The sequence below is a fragment of the Cygnus olor genome, chromosome 8 (assembly GCF_009769625.2).
Source record: "Cygnus olor isolate bCygOlo1 chromosome 8, bCygOlo1.pri.v2, whole genome shotgun sequence".
Taxonomy (NCBI): domain Eukaryota; kingdom Metazoa; phylum Chordata; class Aves; order Anseriformes; family Anatidae; genus Cygnus; species Cygnus olor.
In genome coordinates, this window is record NC_049176.1 from 3,967,864 (window position 1) to 3,980,306 (window position 12,443).

At 34.7% G+C, this 12,443-nt stretch overlaps 1 protein-coding gene across 11 annotated transcripts in view; it reads right to left on the minus strand.

The window, feature by feature from the left end:
- COL11A1 (collagen type XI alpha 1 chain) overlaps window positions 1-12,443 on the minus strand; it is a 235,611-nt gene that overhangs the window by 107,581 nt on the left and 115,587 nt on the right. For all 11 annotated transcript variants that reach the window (XR_005822190.1, XR_005822183.1, XR_005822184.1 and 8 more), the window contains 8 exons: window positions 11,637-11,690; window positions 11,025-11,132; window positions 10,780-10,833; window positions 10,431-10,484; window positions 9,194-9,247; window positions 2,057-2,110; window positions 1,535-1,642; window positions 1,398-1,451 (listed from right to left, as the gene is read on the minus strand). Coding sequence is in view for 3 of the 11 variants with exons in the window: in XM_040565891.1 (XP_040421825.1) it covers window positions 1,398-1,451; window positions 1,535-1,642; window positions 2,057-2,110; window positions 9,194-9,247; window positions 10,431-10,484; window positions 10,780-10,833; window positions 11,025-11,132; window positions 11,637-11,690 (540 nt within the window). In the remaining 8 variants the exon portion in view is untranslated. The remainder of the gene's footprint in view (window positions 1-1,397; window positions 1,452-1,534; window positions 1,643-2,056; window positions 2,111-9,193; window positions 9,248-10,430; window positions 10,485-10,779; window positions 10,834-11,024; window positions 11,133-11,636; window positions 11,691-12,443) is intronic.

Genomic DNA, 12,443 nt, shown 5'->3' on the forward strand with positions numbered 1-12,443 from the left:
ACATCAGTATTTTGTAATTTGTGTTCACAGTGCTGGTTTTTTTTTTAGTTCTTTAGAAAAATGTATTAAAATACGAAGTGTAAATAGAAATAATGATATAATTTTATAGTATGTTATGCCATCTAAAAGCTTCCCTTGCTTTAATCATATTATTAACACATAGCGAAATGTACTTGCCTAGTTTGCCATATAACATTCAAGGCAACCTAACAAGAAGGTATTTTGTCCAAGTTTTACAGCAATTAGGCTAGTGTGTAGAAGTAATTTACAAAGCTACCAGTAACTTGCCTTACAGTATAAACAGATCACTAAGAGCATCTCAATATACTTTTTAGGACTAACAGGTTGCTGTCAAAATTATTAACCAGAAATCATATAAACTCAATTCTAGCTGAAATAACAGAAAAATTCCTCATGAAAGGTGACTTTGATTTTATCCAACAGTATAGTTAAAATTGGAGTTGCACTATTTTGTTCATGGGAACAGCCAATGCAGATAACTATTTTATCTGATATCTTCCTATTTGATCTATACTGCTTATGTATCAGCAATGATACTTCATGAATGAGTCTCACAGTTGCACCACTCAGTGCCTTCTGCTACATTATAAAAGAATTTTAATGTAAAGAGCATTAATATAAATGCTTGAGAGCGTAAACAAAAGGAGAATGGCCAACGAAGTGTATGTCATTCTACTGGCACTGTTGTAAGCAAAGGGGGTTGAATCCAAGAGAAATGGGGAATCCAGCTCTAGCCAATGCCCCAGAAACTGGGAGCTTGGTTCATTCAGACTCTTTTAAATGCTTTACTCATGGATTATATTTCCTGGGTCTGCCACAATGAATAACAGACTGGATGCTGCTGTTCATTTTTATAAAACTAGCATGTTTTTCTTAGGTAGAAGTATCTTTTTGGCCTTACTTCAGATTTAATCTTTTTCTTTCTCTAAAGAATAGATATGATCTAATTTTTTCCCTAGGAATAATGCTTTCATATGCTGGCAGTTGTTAAAATCAATGGATGTATAGAATTTACCACTAAAGGAAACAAAACGATTTAATGTATTAAGCTTTGCTGATGTGGAGACTAAAGTAGATTTTTTGATAGTAAGCTTCACTGGTTTTATTTTTAATTCTACTGTGGGGATTTCAAGAATTTGGTTTTACACTGCCTTATTTCACTCTTTAGCTGGTATAAATCAATATAGCTACCTACTGAAGTAGAGCAGTAGAATGAAGGAAGTCATATATATCAGTTTCTAACAGGATAGAAGAATAGTGACTTTGTACTAAGAACTGACTTATAAATTATTTTCTCTATAATATGCACAGACATGTTAATGATATGCTTTAAAGGTTGCTTTTTCTGTTTTGGCACTGAATGGAAGGGTACTCACCAGAGGCCCAGGAGGGCCATCCTGACCTGGTGCTCCAGGTAGACCTTGCTCTCCCTAGAGAGAACATAATATTTGTGTTACTGGAGAATATACAAGAAATGCAACATTTAAAATATTATTATGTTCAGTTTACTTACCACAGGGCCAGGAATACCCCGGAGACCTTCCGGGCCAGGTTTTCCTGCAGGTCCCTGAGGACCAACTGGACCTGTTTTTCCAGGAGCCCCTTCTGCACCAGGTTCACCCTAGAAAGAACGTAAGTAAGAGGTCAGAAAGGAAAATTGGACTAAGGTTGGCACAGTAGCTGCAAAGTGAGAACAAAGTTTCCTCAATCCATTTTTCAAAAGCTATTCCAAAACAGCGTTCCAGAACATGTTTCTGAACGAAATTATGATAGCTTCATATAAGCAAGGGGATGCCAGCAAAGCACACTTATCTTTCTTTTCCACAGGGGTGAGCTAAGTTGGGCCTGTACTGGTGAGAGTTCACCATGGGCTTCGTATGTACTGCTACTATTTCTGGGTCCTAATTTGGATTTTACAGTTTACGTATTATTACTTCAGTAAGTTTCACACTCAGTGAATGATAAGCAACTTACTTTTAATTTATATATAATTTACATTTCCATGCTCCTAAAAAAAAAAAAAAAAGTATGTTACCTTTGCACCTTTTTCACCTTGTCTGCCTTCAGCGCCAGTTGCTCCAGGAGGTCCCTGTGAAAGATGGAGACTGAGCTCATAATCTCAGTTTTCTAAGATATTTCTAAAGTGAAAAAAGTGCCATTTCCACTGTATTAATGAGTAGTAAATGCTAAAAATAATATTATATATTTCTTTCTAAAAGAATATGCATCACCTAATATCTCTGACAGGATAAGGTTAAAAACAAAGAAATATCTTGGAAAAAAATCAAAACGGGTTATAAAAGTAAAAGAACAATGCTTATTAACATACACAATAACAGTTTTAAATTTGCTTTGCATTGTATTATATCTATTCACTGTAATCTATCCACTGATTCCAAAAGTCTTGCATTATACAATGCCCAGAATGGCACGTACTTCTTTATTCCCAAAGTCAGTTATACACCTTTTAAACGTGTTTGGAGAGCCAAAAATTAATACATGCCTCAATATTATCCAGTAAATGTGAAAGAGAAAAAAAATATCACATGACTAGTGGTTGTAAGGAATGAATTAAAGACACAGTAAACAAGCAGTTCCTGGTAGCAGGTTTCCTGTTCTTGCTCTACAAAAGCTCTATTTTACTAAGAAAGTAGAACTTGGTACTGAAGGAGGATGTAAAAATTGGTTAAGTTTCAGGTGAAGGCCATAAGACAGGAGTTGCTGGACAGTAGTCCAGCAGCACTGTTTCTACCTGTTGCTGATGTCAGCCCTTTAATTTTCTTAAGGTTCAATGAAAAATAAAAAGGCTTTTTTTTTTTCCACCAGAACATCAAGGGTTAATTTTCAGGTTGGGGAATTAATACTCATAGCCTCAATTACGAGAAGAGGCAGTATGTAGAATCTAATGTACTGTTCTTAAAATGGCTCTCTTACATATACTTAGTTTAGAAAGATACACTCAAGATTATGGACCAACTATTTTCTTACAAGGTTAATTTTTAGCCTGGGAAATGTCTTTACTACAAGTAGCTATTTCTTGCCATCCAATGAACAGCTTAAAGCAATGGGATAGAAAAGTGACCATAATCAAACACAAGGTGATTTTCTGAATTTATAAAACTAACTCTCTAAGAAAATCTATTCATAATTCAACAGTTCATAATGTAGAAATATATAAAAAATGTTCTAAGCTAAGCAACAGAAAAAAAAGAAAGCAGCCATTTCCATTTACTTAGTCCTTTTAACTTCATAACAATAGACAAAAAAAAAAAAAAGCTTTTGAACTCAAGGCTTTAGATCTCAGTTTGATCTAATAGCATTTTTTTTTTTTGCAATGGCTGAATTTAGACCAAAGCTTTTATAACCTGTTATAAATCACTGTCCACTATTATTTTCCACATACCTTGAACAACTCCACCAATTTTCTTTCTACATACATTATTCCAGAAGAATAATTTGCATCAATATTGTTACAATAATAATCTCTGATGCATATACTCCAATGTGTAGGTTGTGATTGGTTGGGTGGGTCACAATTTGCAGTGAATCAGAAAAATGATTATCAGGTGTATAAAAAAAAAACCACAAAGGAACACTTTAGAAGTAGGGTGTATCTTTCTTACATGAATTAATTTACATGTCCGTTGTCTTTACTTCTAGGAAATTCCTTTAACTCAAGTTCCCGTATCAGTTATAATCTATCTTGCCTAAGAAACCAAAAAAAAGTGCGATAGTTTGTACTTAAGAAATATGTCTCTACATAATCTAGAAACGCAGCTGCAACTTGAATTAACAGGGCTCAAAACACTGTGATCGCTAAATTGTGAATACAATGAATCATGATTGCTAAACAAAGAGGGTACATTCATTATCAAACAGTGCCAGTGCTGCACCAAGCGCAAAGCAGCTATATGAACTGCGCTTTCTAACAGGCTGTGATTGCTGGCATGGCACAGATGGTGCTTCTACATTGAAACACTGCTAATTGTTATTTAATTTACCTTCCTACGCTTGAGTTGTTGGAGTGTCTGATAAATTTAAGCTGACAAAAGATCTCAATAACAATAATTTACATTAATGCATGGCTCCCCACCCTTACCACCCAGCTACCATAGTGATTGTTACACTTTAGTTTGGATGTATTGCCTTATACAGAACTGAGAAGACAAAAGAATTTGTATAGAAACAAAACTTGTTCACAATTTTGTTACATGAACCTACTGGACATTTCTGTCTGTTCTGCCATATCTATGATTTCATTAAAATAATTTAAACTGTTTTTTATAGCTATCTGTCCTCTAACCAAAAACATGATTTCCAACACAGAAAACCACTATCACATTCATCAGTCTGTTAAGATAGCAACCTAGTCTGCCATATTTTTAGGTATTTCATCTATTTTCAATCACAAGATGGCTTAATTTTTAAGTGGGGTGTACGTCCTGCTGAGAGAGTATGATATTATAGACAAAATAGAAATAGAACTTCATAGAAATGTTTATTTTTTTTCTAAATTATTCAACATTGTATATAAAGGGAACTAACCAAAAAAGTTTCTAGTTCTCAAATTTTAGAAGTTGGTTATGGTACAGTATTGACATCTGTTATTTTATTGAAAGCAGGCAGTATACACTCCACATTAGAATAACAATGTATCTAAGACTTGCAATTCTTTAAATTCTAACTTTTAGAGTAATACATGAACCTTAGGTGTATGTGATCTAGACATATAATTGAGTCTAATAAAATGGCCAAGCAGCAAAGTACACAGCTGAAGGGCCTAGCACACCAAAAGGCTCAGAGAAACGTAAGCAAGGCCTACCTGTGTTGACTTTTATCGACTGGGTATGTTATTTGTTGTAAGAATGGATAAGAAAATGAATATTGTCTTATGGTGCCTTTTCCTCATGCTGTTTTTGTCATTTGTCAGATAGAAATCAAAGCATTCAAACTATGCTACCCATATTATGTTACCCAGTACTCTACAGCAAAACAAACTAAGTGCAAAGAGTAGGTGCAAAGAATTAAGTTGCAGAAAAAAAATAACAGCATCATGTTAACTGTAGAGTGATTTAGGTTTTGTGTCTACGTTTCTGGACAAGCAGACATTGGATCAGAAAATATTGACCTACTGAAGCCTTTTCAGATGTTCCACTTTTCAGAGATCACAACTCACTTATCTCCCACATTGGAAGCAGAAACTGGAAAACGTTCTACCTCTTCAGAAATGCAGTCTTCATACATTGTGCTGTTGGCCAATGCTGGTGCTGTTATCAGCAACAAGAATACTCTACAGCAGAGAAATCTTACTGCAATTTGTGAATTCCTTGGCTGTCTCAGATTGCTCCAGGAACGCAGTTAACTTTAATGCAATTTTTTGTCTTCGGAGCACTTAACAACACTTTCAGAATCACCCCATCCTTCTGTGGGGCAAGTTTCAGTCTTCTCTTTTGGCAGACAGAGAAATTCAGACAGCAATATTACAAATGTTTAACACACATCATGGGAAAAGGGTTAGAAAAGGGGTTCCTAGTCCCAAAGCTGTACTAGACTACTTGTCTGTTCAGCTTGGAAGGTAATATGCATACATGCAAATGCCTCAAGTTTTCTAGAGAATCTAGGCTGACTTCCATCAGTGGAGAACTTAAGAGATTCGATGGTGTGTTTGACTTCAATAATAATTATGGCATGCTTTTACTTCAACACTACTTTCATTCACATTCTGCAATCAGTATTCCAGTAGCTATTTCTAACTAAGAAAGAGCAGTAAATGTTTCTGAGTACATTCCTTTATTTAGGACTATATCCTTCTTTGAGGCTATCAAATATAAGACAACATTTTTAAACCAAAGGAAATACATTTTCCCAAAATACTTCCAACATTTACTCCTGAACTTTCATTGTTAGAACTATCTCTTCTTAGAAGTTATAAACAAAGATAGAACTTATATAGAAAAAACCTCTCTTGACTATCCAGCTAAAGCAAGGTGTGTATCTATGTAAGTATATATTTTCTTGTGTATCCAAAATATTGAGTAAAGCCTTTTATTTCATTGACAAGATGCTCCTTAAAATAATTTCTATTTTTGAATTCTACTATCATTACAGTTAATGGGAGTATTATCACTGAAGTCAAAAACAGAGTTTAGTCAATACTAAAGTAGTTCCTGAAAGTCTGATCTAATTAAAATGTATTTTAAAATCTGTCACTATTTTGCTGCATTGATCCTCTCTTCTGTTGAACTGGAGAATATGGCCTTTTGTTTGTTAACGATAAAATCAATTTGGCTGAATGTTTCCCTTGATGGATTTATGCTCTAATTTTCTAAACAGTATGTGCACAAATCCACGGTAGATTTGCATGCACAATTACTATGGTTACTTGCACCATAACTAGTTAGATGTATAAAGCCTTCTGAACATGTATTTATCTGATTTGGTACATGCACTGATCATTTCAGAAGTCATAAACTGTAAAATTATGATTTTAATTATAATCATTTATGATTTTGTTAAAATTTAAAATAAAATTCAGTAATATGTGTAATTGCTGACAGACTATCAGTAACTCTCATGGGGTTTGCCCTTCCTAGGTTGTTTTTGGCATATAAGTATATACATATTTAAACTAGTCATTCATCTGAATATGTTCTGTATACTATATGTAGAACATATATGTTCTATATTCATATATATTATGTATATACTTTGTTTTGAAGATACACTGATTTTTTCCTTATAGAGCTGAAAGCATTTATGGTAGTAGAACTTTCTGAAAGACAGTGGTGGAAATATTTTTGGAACACTATTGCTAGGTCTAAAAAGTAATGTATTAATTAAAGTACACATTTGTGTGTGCTCTAATGATCCATTTTTGTGCCAGCCACAGACTTTAACCTTTTCTTTTGATTTAGACTTGAGCTAAGTGGTTATTAGCATGCTAGTGAATTCTGTGTCTTCAGAGCAGAAACCTGGAAGATCCTTTCTGACATGTAGTTCCTAACTGGTATTTCTTAAAAGAATTCACCATACTGCTTGTTCATAAAACCCTTGCTCAGTCTCACAGCAAAGCTCCTGTAGTTACGTTAAAGCCTTCAGACACCATAGTAAAACAGTTCTGGTATTTGCTTATCTCACCAAGGAACAGTAATCCTATTACTGTTACCATCAATAACTAGAAAAAATAGTTTCTACTTGGCATTCACTTGATAGCTGAATGTCACTGTAGCTATATATCTGTAGCTGAAAGTCTCTTAGACACAAGGGGAAAACTGTATTTATGTCTATGTCTTTTGCTAGAAGTTGCTTCCCAGAGAAAGCTGGGTGAACTTCTTTGGAACCAGCAATATTAGATGCAGATTGCTCATAACTCTGAAACCTGGTAATAAACATAATTTTATAAGACTGGACAGTGAAATTGACTTCAGGTCAGCTCGAAAATACATGGGAGGAGGGGAATGAAAATGAATGACAGAATAAATAAGGAGACCATATAACTGAGTAGTTCAAGAAGCTAGACTCAAAAGTTTGAATCCTGAGCTCTCCCACCTTGTTGTTTCAGAGACAAAAACAAACCAAAAAAAAAAAAGGGGTGGAATGCTGCATTCTAGTAGTATTGCCAGAACCGCACCTTCATAGACATCAGTACTACTCCTGAAATGGTGTGTCCTTCAAATCTGGATGAAAGGACACTTCCTGAGGTTTTTTGTTGAAACTGTTTCTACCATGCTACCGATGAAAACTAACGAAGAACATTTTTGTGTTCATTCTGCCAGCAAAGTATGAAGCCTTCAGTTATTCACTGTTTTCTCTAATATGACATCAATACAATACAGACTCTCTACAAGCTTGAAACATTCAGGTACTCAAGTAATGTAGAATCTGATTCTACAAACTTCAGAATTTTCTTCAGAATACAGGAATGAGATTACTTGGCAATACTTAGACGGAATCATAGAACAGTTTGGGTTGGAAGAAACCGCAAAGATCATCTAATTCCAACCCCCCTGCCATGGGCAGGTACACCTACCACCTGACCAGGTACCTTACCGTACCTTTTTCCTTTTTTTCTTCACAGTATTCATAAATTGGAATTGTGTCAAAGCCCAGATGACAGATGGCATTTGCATTTCTAAAGTGTTTTTTATGTAGCTAGAAATAGCAATATATCCTATCTACTAGGAATGAACTACTGCCTTCCATATAATAAAGTAGGAAGTTCTAATCCGATGTAGAACAAACATACTAATTGAATTATGGCTCAACTGAATATTAGCAGTTCTAGTGATAAGGTTGTTAATGCTACCAAAATCATTTATAGTATTATAAATGTTTTGCAAGCTTGTAGAGCAAATAGATTATTGTGTAAAATAGATAAAACTAATTAGGCATGTCAGTTCACTCAAGCCCATTAAATAGAGCAATTTAACACATTTTGTTAAATAGCTCTCAGCTTACATTTAATGATGCTCCCCCCATCTTTTTTTAAAGTGTAAAAGCTGCATCTAATTGCTCTCTGAAAGAGACTAAAGGTTGATACATTTACTACAGTTCTGTAAGTATAACATTATTTACTGTTTTTGATTAGCTGCATTTGTAAAGCCTGTGAAGCTTCAAAGATTTTAGAAATAATGAAATGGCTTCATAAGCTATAGAAATGTCTGCTTGTTAATTTTGTATGTGGACGGGATGACATAGATTTGCACAGAAGTTGTGTTCAAATTATTTTATTTCATAAGCGAAAGACACCAAAGCAGGCACTTTCTTTCTGTTCTCTGCCAGCAGTCATATGCCTAAAGATGATGTCTAATATTACTCTCATTGTCACTCACTCCTATTAGCAAACCAGCAAAAATGCTAGTTTCTTAACCTCGCAGACACTGAATTCACTTGGGTGAGAAAAAAAACCTGTTATTATAGACAAGTATAGACACTTCCCCATGTGTTTTTGTTCTGCTTGATGTTGGCAAATAAGGGCATTTGTGATGATGGATATATACTCTCGTGATTCGTCATGATCTAAATGCAGCTCTAAATTTAACAAAATTTACTTCTGACAATGCATCTTGACCACCTTAAATTTACTTAATATTACAAGTAAACAAGTAGCTGAAGTACTCTAGAACATGTCTCAGAAAGGGAAACGTACAAGAGACAATGAGAAATGACTTACCCTCTTTCCTGGTGGACCAGGTGGGCCGGCTTCACCTGAAGGACCTGGTGGACCCTGCAGTGGAAAGTGGTAGGCTCAGTGGTTACAAAAGATGAAGTTATAGTCCTTCATAAATTCAACAAATGTCTGCAATATGTTGACCCCCTTCAATAGACAGAGAGTAATTATAAATGCACACACAGAAATGATACTTGCTTAATCAGCAAATACTTTCTTAAGGGAGTCTTTTGCAGTTTTTAACAGGTTTTGTTAGTGTACAAAATGCAACCACTCTTTTTTCTTTTTCTGCTTAAAACAAAACATTTCAGCCCAGAAAGTGGCTGCACAGAAGTAATATATGGTCTTAGACTACTGCCTACCTCTATTAAGAAGCGTTTCCTGTATTTTCAGGTGCTTAGGTTGCTACTTTTACTATCGTTTTCACTAACATCTGTAAAGTAAATGCCTCTAAGTGGTCTTCTGTTGAAAATCTTTTGTGCACTGATAAGCCATTTGCCTACTTCATTTAGGTAACCTGTAATAATCTTTTAAATATTTCAGGGTTGCTGAACAGTTTTTTTTCATGAACACAACACTCTAAAAGTACTTATTCTTGAGTAAGACATACAGATGCTCGTCCTGACGTTTGAGGTTAAACCCCAGTTTATAACTTAGTTGCAACCATATGTCCAATGTACTAACATTTTTCTTTCAAGTTGTACTGTATTGTACTGTATTTCCCTGATAATTAGAAATTCCAGAGCTGTAAAGAGACTTTCCAAAATGGAAGCCCTAGCTTTTTGCAATAGAAAATGAAATTCATAATGCTTTAATATAGGAATCTCCAGAAAGGTAAGAGCTTTGATGATTAATATGGGTATTGCTCAGATAGTTCTTAGATTTCACACGAAATACAGCAGAAATTCCTAGATTTTGCTTCATTTCAACAAGTAAGCTAATGAAGACTATTTGGCTGCAGCATTACTTTCTTATGCTCAGAGTTGCTCTATTTTTAGTGCTTCTCAGCAGCTCCAGCACAAATTCTTAACACACTGTTTGTTTCTACTTCTAAAAGAAATTGACCTCTTGTTTTTGATTGTGTTATAAAGAGATATTTTTCAGTACAATACAAAAAAAGAATCCATTTAGAAAATATTTTTAAGAGCATGAATTTACAGAAACCACTGATTCAGCAAAAAGTACTTTCTTAGCATAGGAGAGAACATGCAGCCAAAACAAAATGAACGAAATAACTCACAGGTTGACCAGGATCACCATCTTCACCCTTCTCTCCACCAACACCATCTTGACCCTACAGAAATCATGTGAAAATAAATAAAAGACAAAATTCAGATAAATTAAGTAATTTAGTTTCATATATGAAGATAAGAATACTGTTTTTCTACAAGGAATTTTTTTAAGGACACTCATTTTCAAAACTTTTTAAAGATTTCCAAACCTTTTGTTAGATTTAAGAAACATATGAACAGCCAGAACAACAGCTCTGACAAGAAAGACCTCATTCCCAAACAGAGAAGAGGTGAGAGTAACTAGAATTCAGTGCAAACCAAGACCAGGACCTAAATCTGTTCTTAAAATATACTTACAGCTGGACCAGGTTCCCCAGGGGGACCAGGATCTCCAGGAAAACCAACCGGACCCTAAATAAGTCAGGAAAAAAAACAACACAGGAAGATGTCATCCATTGAGAAGCAGATAGCAATCAACAGAAATGTTTTGTGAAGAATAATGAATTTAATTCAAACGTAGAATTTAATTTGTAGTTCTATATTTAGCACAACTTCAGCAGTGCTTCACAGTGCTTTGTGTTAAAATTATTAAGCTTACTTACTGGGTTACCCTTAGGGCCATCATCACCTGGAGGTCCTTTAGCACCTGGTGGTCCGGCTGCTCCGGGTGGACCAGCCTCACCTTTTTCTCCCCTTTCACCTTTTGGACCCTGTAGAAATCATATGAACACAAAAAATATTGTCTAGGAATTGAATGCCTAAAAACAGATTAGTGGCAAAACTGTTTTTCAGATCTGGGCAATGTTACTCAATAAATGGTTTGCATGTGAATGGGAAATTAGGCCCTCAGCTTCAGATTGGAAAACCTGTGCATCTCAGGTCTGAGTGCCAACATCTGCACCCAGATGTGAGTCTGAACCTATTCTGCATCAGTGAAATGCTTCCAGAGAGATAAATATGCATATAAAAGTTAATACTTTGGTAAGAAAAATAGGTACTCTTTTATGAAATCTTCACAGCTTTATTGTCTAATCAGTAGTACAAGATGTGGCTATAATTATAAGGATAGAAATTGCATTTCAAGTTCTTCACTGAAAATTTAAAGACAACATACACAATTAATCTGATTAAATGCTTTATAAAGCAAGCACTACCAGGCCAGATACCTTTGTTAACCACGATACAGGTTAGTAAGACAAAGGCAAAATACTCACGGATGTTCCAGATTCTCCAGGAGGTCCAGGGTTACCAGCTTCTCCAGGTTCACCCTGTACATGTGTAAGGATAAATTAATGAGTCATCAGGTAGAATATTTCTATGAATTTATTCTGTTACTACATACTGTTGCATGCTTATTCATGTTAACAGCTTATAGGAACTGTCTTTTATTGAGACTACCTAAAGGCAGTTGTTACACGTGTTTTTGCAGAACTGGAATCTGAAATTTTAGAAAGAATCTGTCAAACTAAGCTTTTAGTGAGACAGGAAGACTAACTTTCCCTTTGGGCTTTGGAAGATCTTCCCTTTTATTATCCCATACACTGCAAATTTCCTGTTTGTCGTCTTCTTTTCTAGTCACAGAAAAGCCAAAGAAGTATATTGACTGTGTATATACGTGTATTTCTCTTTAAGATATTTTTGCCTGGAAGCAAGCCCCTACAAATAAGAAAATACTATTTGGAGATTAATTTTAATGGAGTAGAGACATTATTGCTAAAGCTACTGTTAAAATAATTACATAAAGAAAATCTATTAGGATAAAATAATAGCGTAATCGTTAGTAAAACTTTTACCACAGGCCATAAAAGCATATGCTATGTAATTGCTAGTGATGGAAATTGTTTAGTAAACCAGATGGCTTTGAGAACACCGTATGAGAACACCAATCTATACAAGTCAAAGATTATACACTATTAATTGAACATTAAAGTTAACTCCATCTCTTTTTTTTTTTGAGGCAATGCATAGTATTATACATTTAAAGACTCTTTGCTATTGTTCATTTTCAAGTTTAGTTATAA